At 36.1% G+C, this 20,419-nt stretch overlaps 1 protein-coding gene across 2 annotated transcripts in view; it reads left to right on the forward strand.

The window, feature by feature from the left end:
- The first annotated feature begins 1,750 nt into the window (after positions 1-1,750).
- The window catches only part of PHIP (PHIP subunit of CUL4-Ring ligase complex), a 113,065-nt gene continuing 94,396 nt past the window's right edge, over positions 1,751-20,419 (forward strand). Inside the window, exons 1-6 of one of the 2 annotated variants that reach the window (XM_081044421.1) lie at positions 1,751-2,009; positions 2,125-2,183; positions 2,309-2,338; positions 2,531-2,590; positions 16,849-16,999; positions 17,095-17,193. In XM_081044421.1, the coding sequence (XP_080900547.1) occupies positions 1,970-2,009; positions 2,125-2,183; positions 2,309-2,338; positions 2,531-2,590; positions 16,849-16,999; positions 17,095-17,193 (439 nt within the window). In that variant the 5' untranslated portion in view covers positions 1,751-1,969. The remainder of the gene's footprint in view (positions 2,010-2,124; positions 2,184-2,308; positions 2,339-2,530; positions 2,591-16,848; positions 17,000-17,094; positions 17,194-20,419) is intronic. The other variant, XM_081044420.1, reaches the window with a different exon arrangement.

A 20,419-nucleotide genomic window follows, 5' to 3' on the forward strand; every position in this document is an offset into this window, starting at 1 on the left:
TGTCCTTCATCACATGTATGATGATTTCTGGATGTTTTAGTATAGGGCATCACACCGATGCAGTCTTGCAGTGGAGCCCAAGGCAGTTGCAGCAAGTATTTCCCACTAGGAATGTTAAGGAGCTAGGCGGGTACAAGGCTTCAGGAAACAATCTAGAAAACCACAAATACAGCTTGTTGGTCCTTTCCACACAATTAACCTTTTTAGACCAGATCCATAAAATACTGTTTATTATCTAAAAAATTTTAAGGAGAATCTTTTGTTAAATGTTAACAAAAGAACGACTATCCTAATTCCCTTTAAAATGCAACCCTTAAAAAAAAATCAACTCTAAAGTCTTTTTGAAAAGTGCTTAAATCATCTAGAGATAAATATCACTTGGTGTCCTTGTTTTCTAACAAATGGCCTTTTCCATTGTTTCCATTAATTTCACCCACATTCGTTTTTTTAGAAAACAAGGCCCTTCTCCTCATCACAAAACGCAGATGTATGGTTTAGCATATAAAACCGGTAATTACATACTAATTTACGAAAGATTAATTTTTTTTCTCTTTTCGTCAGTTTTCAAGAAGTCTTCCCGTGATTAACTGTAAACAGGAATGGTTTACAGCTCAGATTAGAAGCCATTAATTAGCAAGACGAAGTCAACTGCAAGATACACAGATAATTTAAATTATTTAATCACTAATCACCTTGGCTAAAGTGTAGTATAATGTTTCAATATCCTTCGGTAGGTTATTGATCCGTCACTAAATTACATCCAGATTAGTTAGAGATAAATATTAGCGTTCTTTCCTTTCTTTCATGTTTACATTATTCCTTCCCGTAAACACTTAAAAAAAAAAGCTTTAAGGTTCTTTAATCCCAAATCCCTAATTAGCCGTCACTGGCCTTTTTGCAATCAGGAAAAAGAGTATCTGAAGTATATACAGATCAGGAGTTCTCTTTACCCATATAACAATGAAAAACATTTTTAAAATGTACGGCTGAGGCAATGGCAGTAAAACAAGATATATGCAGAGGTGGCTTCAGCAAATAACGGGCTTGCAAACGCAAGTGCTTAACAAAAAGCGCCCGAACCTCTATTGCAATATACAGCACTCCAATAAATTACACAACACTTTGCATAGGCTGCAGAAATAACGCAGGACAAGACTTACACAGATGCCAATCCGCAGCATTTATACACATGCACATGGCAAGAGACAGAAACCAAACACTATCATTCAACTCGGGCAGGGTAGCGCGATCCCGAGTTTGCCCAGCGTGAGAGTGCTCTCTGCGTGTGTGCCTGTGTGCGCGCGTGAGAGTAAGACCCATCCTCGGGGCATTTCCCCTCTTTGGGCAGTTTTGCTTCATTTGTTTCCTATTTCTGCTACATAGAAACTAACTTCCATCTCAGCCCCAGCCAGCGCCACTGAATAGAGCCTGTGCTGCGGCTCCGTGTGCGTCAGATCCCTCCGCGGAGCCGTCCCCGGCCCCCTCCCTCCCGCGATCGGCCTCCACAGAGAAAGCGCCTTCCAGCCAACCCGCGGCTCCGGCTCCGACATCTTCTCCGACGGGAAATAAATAAATAAATCGCACCTCGGGCCGGGGAGGGGGCACCGTGGGGGGTCTCACCGCGCCGAGCGCCGGGGCGCGAGGGGCGCAGGGTCGGAGGCACTCCTTTTTGTGCGCCGAGGGGCGGGGGCGCGGGCTGAGGACGGGGCCGGGCCCGGGGCCGCGAAGGCGGCGGACTCCTTTCTGCGGCGGAGGGATCCGCGGCGGAGGCGGCGGCGGCCGTAGCCGCTGCCTGAGAGTTGTTGTTTCCTCCTCCTCCTCCTCCGCCTCCGCCGCCGTTGCTTGAATGGTGGAGCCGAGGCTCGGCTCGTGAACACACAGTGACAGCTATAGGGCAGGCGGCGGCACCATCCCCGCTTCCCCTCGGCGGCGGGGTGTCCCGCCGGCGGCCCTGAAGTGACCTATAAACATGTCTTGTGAGAGGAAAGGCCTCTCGGAGCTGCGATCGGGTAAGTCGGGGGGCTGCCGGGGCCGCTGGCACCGGGCGATGACGCCCGCGGTCCCCCGCCCCCCGCCGCCCGGCCGCTCAGCCTCGGTGTCTCCCCTTCCTTTTCTCCCGCGCAGAGCTCTACTTCCTCATCGCCCGGTTCCTGGAAGATGGACCCTGTCAGCAGGCGGCTCAGGTACGGCGGCGCGCGGCGCGGGCCGGGCCGGCGCTCGCCTCTCGCGGGCGTGGGGGAGGGCGGCGGCGGCGGCGGGGCCGCGGCCCGGGGCGCGGGGCTCAGCTCTCCCCGCTTTGTTGTTGCAGGTGCTGATCCGCGAGGTGGCCGAGAAGGAGGTAAGGGCGGCGGCGGCCCGCCGCGTCCTGCCGCCGCGCGTCCGCCCCTGGGCCGCGGCGCCGCCGCTGCCGCCGCCGCCGGGGCGTGGGGCGCGGGGCTCGGGGTCCCCGCCGGGGCGCGGGGCGGGCGGGGGACCGGCGCGGGCGGCCTGGGGCCGGGGGCCGGGCTCACGGGGCGTCCTCTCCCCGCAGCTGCTGCCCCGGCGCACCGACTGGACCGGGAAGGAGCACCCCAGGACCTACCAGAATCTGGTGAGACATTCACGTCGCGGAGCAAAGAAACTTTTCCCCGAGTCGAATAAAAATTGAATTTCCCGCAATTTTTTACAGAGACAAAAACTTGGCCCCAGAACGGGAAAGCTCCAAAGGCCACGGGGAGGGTTGGGAGGCTGGTTCAGGGCCTGCGGGGGGCAGTGGCCGGGGGGACCCGCACCCCGGGGCCGAAGGGGCTGCGGACAATTTATTTGTGATATTTTGTTAATGTGCTAGAAATAAAGATACGTCATGAGTGTTGTGCAGTGCAAGGCCGGAGGAGGAGGGGCCGGCGCGCGCGTCCGTGTGGGCGCGGGGGCGCGCGCGAGGCGGCGGCGGCGGCGGCGGCGGGAGCGGCGCGAGGCCGGGGAGCGCGCTTCCTCGCTCGCGGCGCGCGGTCGGCTCGGCTTTCTCCTGCCCCACACAATAGCTGGGGACTAACTGCTCCGAAGTGGCATTAGCATTTCACACGCCGGCGATTCGGCCGCGGCGGAACCGTGGCGAGGCGTTGTGTGTTTTTTTCCTCTCCTGATTCTTTTGCTTTCCTTAAATCCAGAGCTAGGTTTTTTGTTGGAGGGGTTCAAAAGTGTGATGGTGGTTGGCCGGCGGCGTATCTTGCATTTTTACCAAATACGCGTTCGCTGAAGTGGAAAACCTGTAATATCCCTAAAGCCAGAAGTTTAACCGGCTTTCTCTAATTTTGCCGATTCTATGCCCCTTGCTCGATTAAAAGCAATCACGGGAGGCCACTGAAGAGTTTTGATTTTCATCCGTGTGTTTAACCTGGGATGGAATTTGGCAAGTTAAACGTTTTTCTGTTATCGGGGAGTATGTGTTTTGTTACATAGCTTGGAAAATACCTACTATGTAATGTTTTGAGTTTTCAAGGTGACTATTTCAGTAATTTGTAGAAATTGACTTTTGAAAGTGGACCTATCGCTTGAGTATTGTGAATGGAAAAGTAAGGTATTTGTACTCTGGAGTTCTGTTTCCCATGTTCTTTTCTCTTAAACTGACCTAGGTTGTTTGTATGAGTGTGCGTGTGTGAGTGCGTGTGTGTGTGTGTGTGTTGGACAATTAAAGTAGTCACACCAGGGCACATCAAGCATTTGAAATCTCTGTGGTGCATTGATTTTTGAGACGGATTTGTAACTGATGTGAGATAGTTAGTAATGACTAATGTTATTTCGTGAGGGCTTACAATTGAAGATCCTGTGTGAGGTGAGGGAAGGCAGGATATGATTTTGGTGGCTTTCGTTCCTTTAGGATGTAGAACATCTAACTTTCACATCTAAATATCGTTATTTAATATTAGGTTGTTGATAAGTGCTCACAGTTGTTGAAATAAGCAAGGGTACCTAGCTTTATAAATTTAATGGAAACTTAACAGTTGTATTCATTTTCACACTTTGTTAGTTTTCAAGTAGTGATTTAGGCTAGTTTCATTTAGTATTTGGCTAAAATGAATAGTTTGAAGCCAACTCCAGAATTGCGTGACTGCAATATTTAAATTTTGAAGTTGTAAATACTTGACAAAATTTTAAGTGGATTTCCATGTCTTCCTTGTTTGGAAAAATATAAAGATTATAATTTTCCATTTTTAAGAATCGGGCGGATTTTATAAAACTCATCTTGTAAAAAAAAAACCCACAAACCCCAAATCACAAGATTGCTGTGTTGTTTTTTTTAACTTGGAGACACTGGGTGATGTTATATTTTTAAAACAAAGTAGCTAATGGTGTCTGGCTAAATTATGGGACTGTCTGATCCTTGTAGGAATATCATTTTGTTTTCTCCAGTAACAACAGGGGTACCAGTGTTGATTTTTATTTAAATTTTTGAGGGGATTTCTCATCTCTCAAGTAGTAATAAAATGAATTTATATTTTTAGTCTTTTTAATCAGACTTGGGACACAATATGCAGTGTCTTCATCAGTGTGTTTTTTATCAAAATCCACCTATTTTGCATGGAAGTGGTTCTTACTCCGAGTGTTTTCACCTTTTTGCCAGAACAGTCATATTGGCATACTCATGAGATAATTAAGAATTTTTGTTAGAATTCAGAGTTCTGTGGCTCATTTTTTCTTTTTTTATTCAGCATATTGGTCACTATATCTGCTGGATACAAGGCATTCAAGGTGCTTTCATATTAAACTGTATATCTTAAGTGTGTTGGGTTTAACTTTATTTTACTTTTTAATTAAGATTTGATTAGCTTTAAAAATATTTGGAACACCAGGTATCTGAGTACATTTTTGTTTTATAGTTGGATCTTGAAGTTTTAATGTCTAGGTGTAGGTGAGCACATGCAAAATCTCTTGTACCGTATTATCTATTGTCTTAATTTATTCTTATGATTTAAACATGTTTCACTTTGTTGCTCTTATTTAACATTAGTTGGAAGATTATTTTGGTGAATGAAACCAAAATAATAACTGTTTGGTTTAGTAGTGTATCTCTACCTGGAAATTTGTTGCTATGTTTCTGATAAATTGAGTAATGTTTAAAATGTAAGAATTCATATGATTTCATATGTCAGATTGAAATTTCTGGAAAACCTCAAATTATGACTATTTGGGATGGGATGTAATATTTGCATTTATGAGCTTAAAAATGGGTATAGTTTAGCATCTGCCATCAGCGTACAGATAAAATCACAGTGACTGAGTTTTGACCAAGAGAAAAGGGGAGTTTTACGAGCAATTTCAAAAGCTTATAGGTTTAAAAAAATGGGTGCATTTATTTCAAGTGTGATTGATTAAGGTATTGTAAGACATTGTGATTATTACCATCTACCTTAAGATTTAAAACATTTTTAACAGTGAATGCAATTTAATAGTAAGTTATAGGGTGTTTTGTTCTTTATGATATGTGCTTAATCAGATTTCATATTTTTTAAAATATGAGGTTGACTTTAAAGCAAAAGGGCATTTTTAAAACTTTTATCAGAACTCTTATTTTTTAAATGGAGCCAGGCATAGGGGAAAAGTTTTTATAGGCTAAAAAATTCAGCTAATTTTTGGACAATTATTTGTTTATTAGTTTGCGTAGTGAGATTAGTTGGTTTGTTAACTTTCGCTTTCTAGTTATCACCTTCATTAGTGGTTATTGTATATTTATGAGATCTCCAGGCAGAATTTTTAAGCATTTTTACCAGATTCGAGATTCCTATTACATTTCTTGCTTACAAGGCATTTGTTTTTTCAAAACCGGTTCATGTTTTACTAATCTGTTAAAATGATATAATTCTTTTTTTTTTTTTTCTTGTAGTGGTATTTGCTTTTCTTAAAATGATTCCACTTTATTAGAAATCTTTATTCAGTTGAAAGGATTGGGAGCCAGGACACGTGGGTTGTGATCTTAGCCCTGACAACAGTTAACCTGCAGGTTACCTCGGGCAAGTCATGGAATTTCTGTGGGCCCCAGTTACCTCATTTGTGAAATAATGGAATTAAAATTTTTCTAATCTGAAAATCTAATTTTAAACTAGAAATAGCAATACATTGTCTCTAAGAGCTCAGCTCCTTCATTTTGGAGTTTGATTATCCAAATCAGAAAAATTGATACAGAGAAATCATGCAGATTAGAAAATGGTATAAATGGTTTTGAGTGTGCCATTCTTAGGTTGTAGTATGGTTTGTCCTTGCAAAGATAAAGATTTTTGGGACACTAATCACATTGTAGACTACCTCTTTACTCTGTAATTAGTGTGTTTTTCACCATGGTTTAAGTAATAGGTTCCATAAATTATTGGTGGTCTTAAATTCACAGATGAATAGGACCATGAATAGAATTTACTTAAGTGTATATCTTAAGTATGCATTTATTCAGATTATGCTGATTAATGTGCACGTTGCATTACAGAACTTGGAGATAAGTTTTAAGTAAAAATATGTAGCGCATTAAATGTTTTTGAATAGGGTTTCCCTTCTATGTTAAAGGTAATATAGTACTTTTCAAAATATAACCAGTATAATTTGGGGGGTGGTTGTGGGATGTAATGAAGTAAATATGTGTTGTAGAGTTACCATTTCCTTTTTTAGCATATCAATGAAATAGTAAGCTTTGCTTGATAGCCTCTAAAACAAGGCTTTACTATCTCATAAGCATAATAAAATAAAATGTGTGAAGAGAATATGTGGTGAAGGACTGAAGTGGGCAAAATTTCATCCTTTCTTACACATGCAATTATTGGTACTTATTGTTTTAAAAAGTGAGACATTTATAAACATTTTAAAATAAGTACCTGTTAAATTCTTAATACCCTTAAATAATTGTAAAGTGGCATTATGTAGAGAGGGAGTTGTATTATCAACTTCCCACTACTAAGTGGTGTTTTATATGATGGTTAGGCAGAGTAGTACTGCAAGAGTCTGTTTCCCAATCTGTGAAATGGGCTAATAAATAGTTCCTATTTTGGAAGATGCTGTGAGTGATAAGGGACTGGCACATCAAGTACTAAGTAAGGGTTTGTGTTTGCTGTTACTAGAATTTTAGTAGACATAGTAAAGATTGTTGCAATTATAGCTTTATAATGTCATATTAAAGTTTAGTGGAAGAAAAACATTTTTATTTCAGAAGCAAGTATACATAACTTTCTGAACATAACAGCTACAGTATAAAAAAGGCTACTTTAAAACTTTAGAAAATACTGTTAGTACAATTACTTGTAGATTCAAGGATAGAATGATTAAGCCTAAGATATAAAGAAAAAAGTATAGTAAATACCAAAAATAAGTAGTTTAAGGCAGTGCGGGTTGATGTCTGGAAAACTTTTGACGGTTTGTATGGTGATTCTAACTATGATTATTTTTGTGGAACAATTAACATTAAGAAGTATTTGGGTGCTTGAAATATCCAGAATTGATTAGAGGATATATGCAACTTTTCTTCTTTTGGTAGTGATCAAATGACCTTTAGGAATATGTAAAGGGAGCTTAGCTGTTGCATCTGGCTCCTCCTCTGTAGAGATTTGTGTAATTTAAAGCCATCCAAATAGTTTGTATTCTTTTCAGAAATTGTTAAATGTTTTTGTCAATTTGGCTTAATAATGTATATGTTTTAAACAGTTTAATAAAGACTTTTGAAGTAGTCCTTAAGTGAGCATTAGGTTAAATAAATCCTATGAATGTCAGTTTTTTAATCCACTCAGAATTTATCAGATAACCACAAAATTTGTTTCTTTTATCTAGAAACTCCTCTCACTGCAGGCATTCTTTTTCCCAAATGTTGTGGTTATCTATCATGTCACCATAGAATTGTAGCAAATAAAATTATATCCTACACAATTTATTCTGGACAAGTAATACCAAACAGGTTAATTTTATTCTTAATAGTTGTTTCTTTTTATGATTTTTAAAATTCATGGAAGTATATCTGTAATACTAAGCAAAATTATACTAAGCACACCCATTTAGACTAAATTCCTATTTTAATGTACTTTTAATTAATTTTAAGAAACTGTCATTAAAAAAAGTATTAGAAAAAAATTAATAGCAAATTTTTTAGGATATTTAAGTTGCTTTTGTAATTACATCTAAAAGTGCTACATGCTTTTACATAATAGGAACCAAATTACAATTTTAGAAATAAATTGAAAATGTGTAAAGATTATAATTTTTTTTTGTTTGTGAGATGCTGTGCTGGTGAAATGAGTAATTTGTGAAAATTAATAAATTATTTTGTAATTATTAAATATGTCACTGACCAAATGGAATATAGCGGATTGTAAGTATTTTATAACAGATTTAGGGACATGATAGTACTTTTTTTCTTTGTGGAATTGAAAAATCAAAAATTATGATATTGAACAGTGAAATTAAGTTTGAAAACCTTTGGTCACTACAGAGAAGGCAGTCAGGTTTAAAGCAGGTCTACCTTTATAGTTACTTGCCTAACACACACACAAACAGCCTTATTTGAGGAATCAAAGGAAATCAAAGGAATCAAAGAGGAATCAAAGGATGGTTGGATGAGAGAAGTTTTGATACTAAGAAAAATTAGGTAGCAACGTAGTTGATGCAGCTTCCACTTAAGTTAAAAACTAATTTAAATTGTTAGAGGAATGAGATTTGTGGTATTCATGGTAGCATGAATGATGGCAGGCTGCTGCAAAGCAAGCACATAAAGAATCTATGTATTCTGAACTCCAGATGGCTGTGGTCATTGTGGCATGATGCATTTGGTCTCTTCACGGGTATGTAACAGGCACATAGCCTGTCTTCACAAACGTTGTAGTATAACTGCAAGAAATACTTACCTTTACTTGTATCATTTGGGTCTGGTTTAGTTTTGGGGTGTGGAAATACTAAATTCTAGGAAACTTGGAGAAATAACGCATCATCTGAAACAATTTCACTGCCATTGTATGTGTAGTGTTAGTTATTTTGAGTACAGTGTTTGAAACTGAAACATTTCTGAAAATGAAACTGGTCGTTCTCTTAAGATTGTTTACATTGGCATCTGAAGCATAAACAGTTTAAGAATTTTCCATCTTTAAATTAATAGTAACTTTTTAAGCAGAATTATAGATTTGAATTTTAAATTATACTTTGTAAGTAAATAATGCTTTAAAGAGCATTTCTTATTGCATAAATTTTACTTAGCAAACATGATTTGATTTAAAAACAACTTCAAAATGTATTATTTTAAAAAGTTAAATTTTATCTTAATTTTTATAGAGCATCCTTTGTGGTTTGTGAAAAACTTTAATTCTGGATAGTTTTTATTTATTTTTAGCAGAGTGTAGTCGCATTGTGATGATAGAGCATAAAATTTGGAAGAGCAGTATTGTGTTTTCTTTAAATGTAAAATTTGTATTGATGATTGTATTGACAATATTGAGTTATCTAAAATGAATTTGTAGGTGGTTGACTAAATTGTGAATATAAGAGCCTTTCAAGTATGTTTATTCACAGCTAATTAAGAATACACAGGCTACCAAGATTAATTTTGACACTTAATAAGATTCTGTAAATTTTCTTATATCTCTAATTACAAAGAAATCATATGCATGTTAGAGCCCTTCTGAGAGTAATTACCCAGCTTAGAGGATTTGACTTGAAAAATGGTTATTTGGGTTTTAGTAAGTTTATAATCGTAAAACCTGTATGACAGTGTGGGGCAGGGGAAAACTAAAGTTTTGAGAAGGAAACTAATGTATTAAAAGTAACAGTAGACTTGGAATCAGGACATCTGGGTTTGATTACTGTTTCTCCTACTTTATAAATGTATGACCTTGGACAAACGGTATAACCTTTGAACTTCAGTTTTTCTTTACCTGTGAAATGGGGAGATACTTAACCTCATTTGCTTGTAAAGATAAATTTGGGGAATATTTAGCAGAAAGTATTCCATATATTTATTTATGTGGAGAAACTGTTACAGTAAAAGTACTCAGAGAAAATGTAAACTTGCTTTGAAGATTATAGATATAATTTAACCTATACTTTGTAATAATAGTAAGAGATTTATAATTATAACTTTAGAAGTTTTGAGAAGCTTAGAGGCTCTATTTTAATAGATCTGTAGAGTGATTAAATAGCAAATAGGTTTTTTTTTAAATTTATGATTTTTGTTTATATGCTAGATTAGTCATAAGAATTAAGAACCATATTCCATTCAGCAGACCTTTTAGAACTCAGCACTAGTAGAGAGCAGAAGCATCTAGCCTTTCAGAATTGAAAAAATTGTGAGAAAAACAGATGTGAGACAATCTGAAAAACTGACTTTTTTAGAACCAATCAGGTTTTCAAGACAGGGATAAAATGAAGAGCCTAGTCAAATCACATCATACTAGTGCTAATCATTAGGTTGATCTTACTTTATTTTCATAGGGACTTCTTATTTATATGTTAGAGGAAGGACTGGTATTTAGGTCTCGTAGGTAAATCAAGTAGTTGGAATTAATATATTGATCTAACCTCAGTTGAAAAGGTCCTTAAAAAGGTATCCAGTTTTTTCCCCCTGTTTTGGCCTAGAGAGATTTTTTTTTTTTCAACATAAAGGTCAACCTGTAGTATGTAATGTGGAGTGTGATTAAAAGCAACAGGCAACTTTTATGTCAGGTACTATGACTATGTCCCAAGGTGGTGACTTTTGCTCTCTCAGTCTTACAGATGAAGACATTGCGACTTTGAGTAAATATTTCCCCACGCTCAGTTAGGCAGTTTAAACCCAGACTTGACTTTAGAGCCCTTAATCAACTACTGACTTTTTCTTTAAGAATTGTTTAGAGAAGTCTTAATCGCAGTATATCTGGTGGAATGCAGTGGCCAGCAGTTTCTTGATATTCTGTTTCCACTAATAACACTTACCTTTTGACAGTACCTTCCACTGAGTACCTTCCACAAAATTTTCTTGGCTGGAAAGGATGGCTGTTTATATGAAGTAGCATACCAAGTAGAAGCAGGTTGGTTTAGCCAAAGATGCAGGAGAATAAACCACTCAAAGAGCTCAGTTTCTTTTCTTGTCCTTCCTTGATACAGTTCACTTTTTCAGAAGATAATATTCAATTGTAATTGACAATTCTAGAAATGTTTTATCTATACAATCTGAGAAAGGAGTGATATAGATTTATGATTTGACCAAAGCATGAGCAGAGTTGCCTGTTTAACAAAATTGTGTTACCCCTGCTGCTGGAAAAGTTGCTAGAAGAAAGGATCTTTCTTAGATCTGAGTAGGCAAACTATGGCTGCTGTGAGTAAATGGTGCAGGATACCAGTTTGTACAAGGTTTCTGAGCTCAAGTTAACAGTTCTTAAAATAGTTTAAAAAAAAATACATATACAGCAGAAATAGTAGCTCCCAAAGCCTAAAATATTTACCATCTGATCCTTTACCATCTGACCCTTTACAGATGTTTGCTCACTTCTGCTCTAGGTAACATAACATATTTGCAAAAGAGGATATCTTTGTTTAATTTAAGTTTTAACTATTAGTTATGGACTAACCAAAGATTGCTACCATATCAAGTGATTCTCAATTGGGATGGGGGGGGGGCTATGAGAAGGTAGGAAAAGCTCTGACTAGCCCACTGGTCTAGGAGTGAATCTCAGTGGGGTGGTATGAGGGATTTGCATCCATAAAGCAGGCTCTTGCATCTTAGTGAGAGAGGAGATGGAATGTTTATCAAAAGGGGCTTGGATTTAAAAGTGGAGCTCTACTGATAAATGTGCGTTTTAAAAAATTCTTATTTTATAATTGTGATCATAAATTTTAAGGTATTAACCCTTTAGTGTACCTTGCTTCTCACTTTAAGAGTTTAGAATTTTTGTCTTAGAAATATTGAGGAAAATTGGATTGATCACATTGATTTCCTTTAGCCATTGTGGGAGAGAGTATTTAATGTTGTCACTATATTAGTGTAGTTTTATCTTCTACTTCTGTCCTTAGATTTTTAAATGTTCCCTTTTATCTATAGTAATTTATGCTTTTGTACTAGTTTGCTTAGTTGTGAGATTGAACTTTAAAACGTTTCTTTTTCTGGCTCAGTTTAATGTCTGTTGAAAATGATTCAAAATGCCTATATTATAGCTTACTTGCCTATTGATATATATGTATGCGTATATTTGAGTCAGTGAGTACTTTGGGGGGCATTATGAATATGGGCTCTAGAGTTAGACTGCCTTGGTTTGACTCATCTCTTCCATCCACTAAATGTGTGTGACCTTGACAAGGTTGTTAATTATTTTAACAACCCTAAGAGGTATGTACTATTATTACTCCTAATAACAAATTATGGTACAGAAGGATAAACAATAGTACATACCTCTTAAGGTTGTTAAAATAATTAACTGAGCTCTTACATGTAAAACTTACCAAACTTATCACAGGGGCGCACTTATTACGCAGCCACTGTGTTAGCTATATTAGTGTTATTAATATTTATCACACATGACTTTATAATTTTTGTGTGTTGAATATCTAAAGAGCTTGAAAGAAGCTCTGGTCATAGAAAGTAATGGGTATATTAGAATTGAGGATGTCACTAAACTAATTCTAAAGTTTGGTTGTTCCCAAATAATAGTGTATAAACAATTACTGAAAATCCAAATGTAGACGTTTTAGATAAGGAATTTCATTACAATATCATGTTAAGTTTTCCTTTTAGTTTTAATTTCCTTGTAATTATTTATTAGTATAAATGTTCATTCAAACTGAAAAGATTAGTATTAAAGATAGGGGTTCTTACTACTTGGAAAATTAAAAGTTATATATGTATAGCCATAAATCAGTTATTTTAATTTTTTTAAATTTGTTTTGCATTTTAAATATTGGCCATAGTGACGTGGATTAACATTCATGAAGAATAGTATTCAGAAAAAGACAGTCACAAAAGATAATTTTTATTTTTTAAAATAAGTATTGTGTGTGTGATGCTGTTGGGACCAAAAGGAGATGTGGTCCCAGTTTTCTTCTAGTCTGTGATGAAATTGAGAAGAAAAGCATTAGATCATTGTACTTTTAATTGTATAATCATAAACTGATACATGAGTTAAGAAAAAGTCACCAAGTGTGTGCAACCAAGATAACATACTTAGACTGAATAAAGAAAAACAAAGGAAGTTACAGTGGAGAGAAGATATGAAGCACATAGAAGAGTTGTCTGTACAAGGGGATGTGAGGGAATGCAGAAAAGTATACCACATGGGAAAAGCCTGACAGAAGAAAGTGCAGGTAAAGAACCTGAAAGAAGGCCAGTGTATTTAAATGTGGAAAATGGGGGCTGGAGGGTGTAGGGCTGAGAATGTACCAGATGAAGCAGAGAAATAGGAATGGAGCAGAAATGCATTTCAGACCTTGTAGACCATGTTCAGGATTTGGATCTCCGAAGAGCAAGGAAAGCCCTGGTGTTTTAAATAGGAGTGACTTGACCAGATATATGTTTTGGAAAGAGCATTCTAATGCAAATAGAGAATATATTTGAATGAAGTAGAAGGCATGAGTGGATGTGGAAAAAATGGGACTTTATTGTAAAGATGATTTGAAATTGGGCTGTCGTGGAGATGGGGGGAGATAGATTTAAGGATAAGAAGGAAAAGTCAGTTGGACTTGGTATAACTGCTTGGATATTGGGAATGAGGTGGGAGGGAGGAATGGGCAGTGTGAAAAATTTGACTTACTGTTTTGAGACTGGGTAGATGGTGTTGCCATTCACCAAGGTAGGGGACATTTTTTGGGGGGTGTTGGCATCCCCCCAAAAGATTATGGTTTCATTTGTATGTATGTTGAATTGAGGCTTGGAGACTCCAAAGAGAGATATCTTTTAAGAAAGTTTGCTAGGCGAAACTTAGGCTATAGATGTAAATTTGGGAATCATTGACAAGGATTGTCCAAGGAGAGAGTATAGAGTGAGAAGAAAAGAATCTGGAACTGGACTCTGGGATCTCAGAACTTAAAGAACTTCACCATTTAATGGCTAGATAGATTTCAGTGGTTTTTGCATAATTTTATGTGTTCATTTATCCTACGAGTTATTAAGCACTTAACTATAAGTACTACATTTAGGTACGAATAGAAAGGTAAACAAAATCTAAATCATGTCTATGCAAAACATGGACCAGTAAATTGGCAATTTTAGTATAGTGCAGGGGTTTTATAACCGCCTCACCAAACAGGGCAAGATTATAGTAAGGCCTGTATGTGTGTTTTTTGGAGAAGAGGATCATAACTGTCATTAGATTCCCACTGAGATCCAGGTATCAAAATTATGTGTATTAAGAACAATTAATATGGTATAAGTACTAGAAAGTGCTGGGGAGAGGGGTAAAGGAATATTTGGGAAGGAGTATAATGTGTTATGGAAACAAAGATAGAATGTTCAAAAAGAGGGGTAGTGTTGGTGTAACAGGTCACATAAGGCAGCGAGGCATAGACCAAAAGAATGCGATGTGGAGGTGGGTGGGTAAAGATTTCCAGCAGAGGGATCAGCTTGTTTAAAGTCTCAAAAACCAGAAAGCATGAGGAGTTTAAGAAATTAAAGTATCTCTTCTAACTTTAAAATGAAAGTTGATTTTTGAAAAATTGAAATATACTAAACCATTAAGGAAAGATCTAGGGGGGTAAAATGTATCATAATATTTTATTAAAATATGCGATTCTGCAATGAGGATTTTCAGGTTCATTACCTGAAATGTATTTTACCAGAAGACTCTAAAATAGGATCATCACAAAACTAATGTTAATAAGTAATGAACTTTCTTGTTAAAGTAAAATTTTTAACAGGAATTTTGATCAATTTAAAGAAGTTACATTAGAATAATTATATTCAAATTTAGAACTGGAAGGGACGCTATAAATATTCTAGATTTTTTCTTTTAAATTTTATTTTTAAGCAAATTAGGGAAGATTAAAGTATAAGTACAATTGTAAAAATTCATACTTTGAGGTATTTTCTTCTGAGTACTTTTTCTGTTTAGCTAATCATACTAGTGTTTGAAAAAATATGTTTTGACTCAAGATGATATGAGGAGAAAAAAGGAATCTATAGCTAACTGAGTTTGGGAAATTATACATTAAACAAAATTAGTTTTATCTCAGGATTTTTCAGAGGCTTTAATGTCATTGTGCTTTGTGAATCTCCAAAGTGGAGATGGAGTATGTATAATTTGTATTAGAACCTTTTTTCAGAAGTATTCATTCTGTCAATACATATTGACTGTCTACTGTCTGCCAGACTCTACTGTTTTTAATTATCCTACAGAGTTGACAATATGGCTCCATGTTGTCTCCATGACAGGAGTGTATTATGATAAAAAGTAAAGTAAGTTCCTCGTAATTGGCTTCAGTTTAGGAGAATGAATATTAGCTAACTTTTTAGAAATAACATTCATGGTCTTTCTGCAGTTAGAGTATAACAGATATACAAGATGGAGTGAAGTAATTTAAACCCTCACTCCCCTTCTCCCCCCAAATCAACTATTCATAAAGAATTCATACTAAAATTGCCATTACTAAATGAACTTGAGTGGCAGTTCTTAACCTTCTTGGCCTTAGAACCCTGTTACATTAATAAAAATTATTGAAGTTCTTTTGTTTATGTGGATTATAATCTCAGATTTATCATTTAAATTGTAAAACAAATTTTAAAATTTTATTCATTTAAATATAATAAATTCATTTCATGTTAATATAAGTAATTTTTTAATAACAATTTTCCAAAACAAATTTGTAAGAAGAGTGGCATTGTTTTACATTTTGAGGATCATTTAATGTCTGGGTTAAGAGACATTCTTAAATCTGCTTCTGCATTCATTTTGTTGTAACGTCACATGTCATGTGGCCTCTGGAAAACTACCTTATACTTTTGAGAAAATGAGAGTGAAAAAGCAAATAATAATGACTTAGTATTTGTAGTTTTTGCCTAAGGAACCCCTAGGGGTTCCCAGAACAAGTACACTTTGAGAACAGCTGTACTAGAGCACTACAGTGAGAAATTTTTAGTAATTCAGTAACCTAAATATAAAGTGATAAAATTATATGCCTTATTTTCTCATTTAATTCTCTTTAGATTACTATGCAAATACTGTCTATGTATTAAAAAGACTTTTGGGATACATAGTAAAAATATTAGCATTTCATATCTTGGTTTTCAAATTCTAGCTTAAATTAAGCAGTGTTTCGAAGTTGTTCCAAAAGTGGTCAAACTTTTTGTAGTAGGTATATTTATTCTATAGACAAAACATGTCTAAATTAATAATTGGAATTTGGCATTTGTCTCTGTAAGGTTTTTGGTAAATAAATTCTAAAATTCAGCATTAGATGTTATATAAGTGTTTTTAAATTTTGTAATGAGAACATGAACTATCAATTTGTTTAATACTTCATTCTGGAGATGTTCTTTCTAGTATCAAGAATACAAAGCATTTATTATATAGTTGGATGATTTTTTTTTTTGTTGGAAGTTTTTGAAAATCAAAATGTTAAACTGAAAAATACCATTTTAGGTTATAATGCTGTATATTTTTTTCATCGTTCAATATTTGCATTGACTAACATCTGTTAATGTATAGCTTGCTATATTTAGATTACATTAATTCTTTAGTATTTTTTCTCCTTTGGATTAAATGATAGTTGGGGTAGCGATTCTATTCTATGATTCGGGTGGTTTTACATAGTAAAAGTGAAGTTTTCTCCTAGGTAAAATAAAATGTTGACTAGCCAGAACCAATGACTGTATTTTTAAAAGTATATTTTATTTGCTGTAAAGAATTACATCACTTTATTTAGCAAATATTTTATATGTCTTTCATACAATAGGTGAAGTATTACAGACATTTAGCACCTGATCATTTGCTGCAAATATGTCATCGACTAGGACCTCTTCTTGAACAAGAAATTCCGCAAAGTGTTCCTGGAGTACAAACTTTATTAGGAGCTGGAAGACAGTCCTTGCTACGCACAAATAAAAGTATGAAAAATTTCTAATAGGATTTAGACATTTTTCTCACTTTTTTCTTTTGTCCTTCCTATCTTTTTATCCATAAAACTATGTGTGTTTCATAGGTTGCAAGCATGTTGTGTGGAAAGGATCTGCTCTGGCTGCATTGCATTGTGGAAGACCACCTGAGTCGCCAATTAACTATGGTAGCCCACCGAGCATTGGTGAGTTGTTTAAGTTTATTACCAAGTTGATATCCTCTTGGTAAAGAGCTTTTGAAAATAAAAATGTTTTTTAATTACTGTGAAATCAGAGAATTTCATATTATGTACAATAGCATTCAAAGAGGAAAAAGCTATCAGATTTTTTTCTTACATCAGTGATCTTAACAGTGAAGAAGTTACAGTATGTAATTATGGATTGTATATATTATACCTGACGCTGGCTAGTTCGTTCATTGGAATTTTATTTTTAAAAAAATTGTTTGTTATGTATATTATAGGTTAATGGGCAACTGTATCATAATACACATTAGGTATAATGGTGGAAAACAAAAATAGTTTGGTTATTTTTTATAAAGCATAGTGTATTTTTGCCTTTAAAATTTCAAAGAAGGAAAACTGATGCAGATAGGGCTTTTCTTTGAAATGCCTGGATTCATCCCTTTTACCTTACCAGGCCCTTGTCTTATCTGGATTACCACACATCCTCCAACTAGTGTCCTGCTTCTGATATCTTCTCCCTCTCTTCCTTCCAAATAACACTGTAATATTAATCTTACTTAATTCTACCTTTGCTGTGTCACTCTTATGATCAAGGTAGTAGTATAAAGAGGTTAAAATATTCTGATGGTGTCATACTTCTTCTATCACCAAGTCTAAACTTCTGAATTTCAGGACCTTTGTGTTTTAATGATAGCCTCTTGTCCCACCCCCACCCTCTTGCCTAGTCAGGAATGTTATTCCCTCCTCTTTCTTCCATCTTTCCAAATCCTTATTTCTTCCTTTTTTGGATACTTATGCTATTAAGTTGGTGCAAAAGTAAGTGCGATTTAAAAGGTTAATACAAAAAACACAGTTACTTTTGTACCAACCTAATAATCATCAATATTACAGTTTTGCATAACTTTTGGTTTATGTTTATATATCTTTTCCCATTGTTTTACTTTCAGCCTTTTTGTGTCCTTTTATTTTCCATGTCTTAAAAATAGCACAGAAGTGACTTTTTAAAAATACAGTATGACGATGTTTGTGTTTTATCTGGCATATTTTGTCCTTTACGTGTAATTATTGATATATTTGGGTTTAAATTTACTATCTATCACAACTGGGAAAATGATCTCTTTTTCTCTGGTTGCTTTTAAGATTTTCTTGTTGGTTTTTTGCAGTTTGTGATATATGTTGGTGTCAATTTTTTAAAATACATCTTGTTTGAGATTTATTAGGTTTGTTTATAATGTCTTTTATTGGTATCAGAAATTTCTCAGCCATTATCTTTTAATATATTCTCTTTACTCCATTCTCTGTCCTCTCCTATGGGACTCCAGTTAAACAGATGCTAGACTTTTTCATTTTATCTTCTGTTGCTCTTTTATGATTTACATCTTTTTGTCTGTGTGATGCATTCTGGATTGTTTTTTCTGACCTATTTTCCATAGGTATCTTATATGATATTTGTATGGTGGGTAATCATGAGTATATTTCTTTTTTAAGCATATGATCGCCCTGGTTAAATAATGATTTCTGCGTATAATCTTACTATAATGAACAACTCTTAAAAAAACAAAGGATTTGAGACATTTGAACACATTTGCACTTAGAAAATTATATGAGTGGGTAGAATAGTTTTCTTGAAAGGAGGATGAGATAAAATATTATAGGAGCTTTTGTCACACAGTTGTAGCTATTTATTTACCTTTGTTTTTTTCCACTACATTGTTAGGTTCTGAAGGATAGATTGTGTTTTTTCTTTTTGTTTTCGGGCACAGCTCATAGTGGCCGATGTGGGGATCGAACCGACAACCATGGTTTGTGCAGCACCATAGAGCACTGTGGTTTGTGCAGCACCACGCTCTAACCAACGGAGCTAACTGGCCACCCGTACGATAGATTGTGTTTTATTGCTCTTTACAGACCCAACTCCTCAGCATTAGTAAATATTAAATGAAGAGGCAGTAGGTAATTGATGTAATTGAGGAACTGGGGTAGGACAGGAAAAGTTCAGAAGTGGGAAGGAGTGAAAATAGATAGTTGGAAGAAGCAAGATTTGGTCCAGTGATAGCTTTGAGGTAAGGAAGAAAACTGAAGCTGATTTTTAGAAACTTAAGGTATATTAGTGAACTGGGTTATCAATTCATTAAACTTGGAACATTAAAACCCATAACTGTACTTACCTGGCAGGGGAGATACCATGATCACGAAGGTGGTTTTCCCAGTGCGAGACTTATCCATTGCACTCCGGATGTGCTGACCCCTGCGATTTCCCCAAATGTGGGAAACTTGACTGCATAATTTGTGGTAGTGGGGGACTGCGTTTGCGCTCTCCCCTAGAAAAACAGAATTTAAAAACAAAAAAAAACCCACAAAAAACCCCCCCATAACTATACAATTTAAAAACCAACTCTTGAGTGTTTTCTCATCCTATTTTATTTTATTGTCTGCTTGTAAATCCTGACTACTTTGTACCTCCTACTCCATGATGTAAATTGTGAAAATTGAAGTGGCATTCATTCTCGGGACACGAGAACCAAAGTGGACAGGAGAACCAGTCCTTTCCAGCACTCTAGAATCCCCTTTAATAATGTTTTGAAAAGCAAAACCAAACAAACCCCCAAAGATCCCACCAATCTGTTATCACCAGCTTCTAACTAATTTCTTTTGGAAGACATGTGAATGTGTACTTAGCATAGCAGCACTTACTTTCAAAGGTATTAAAGAATTTCTGATATTGTCCTTTTTCCAATCTCCTTAACCACATTATGCCTGTTTTCAGATATAATTTACTCTGCATTTGCCTACGATAATAAACTCTACTTCAATAATAAATGACATAGGTTGGCTGAGATCAGGAAAGTATATACTTAGATACATTAAAGCTCTTTTTAAAGTTAAATTTGGAGATTCATTTAATGATTTAATGCATGTTTATCTTGTGGAAAAGATTGTAATATAGTAAAGCAATCTTTTGCTAATTATCTTGTTTGTATTTATTTATTTTTTTACATTTACCGTATTAGTGAAGTGAACTATTATCTCTAGGTTTTCCATACTCATTTTTTTTATTTTGCCTAGGTACTTCCAGATCTTTGTTGTTTTAGTCTTGATGAGGAAGGATAAAGGAGTATTGGGGAACCTGATTCTTAGAATGTGTGAGTGTAAGGAAACTATTTTGCCTTGACAAAAAGTTTATCTCACAAACATCCTGTTAATGCTAGGAAGCCTGTTCATTAAA

This window comes from Rhinolophus hipposideros, assembly GCF_964194185.1.
Source record: "Rhinolophus hipposideros genome assembly, chromosome: 3".
NCBI classification, from domain to species: Eukaryota; Metazoa; Chordata; class Mammalia; order Chiroptera; family Rhinolophidae; genus Rhinolophus; species Rhinolophus hipposideros.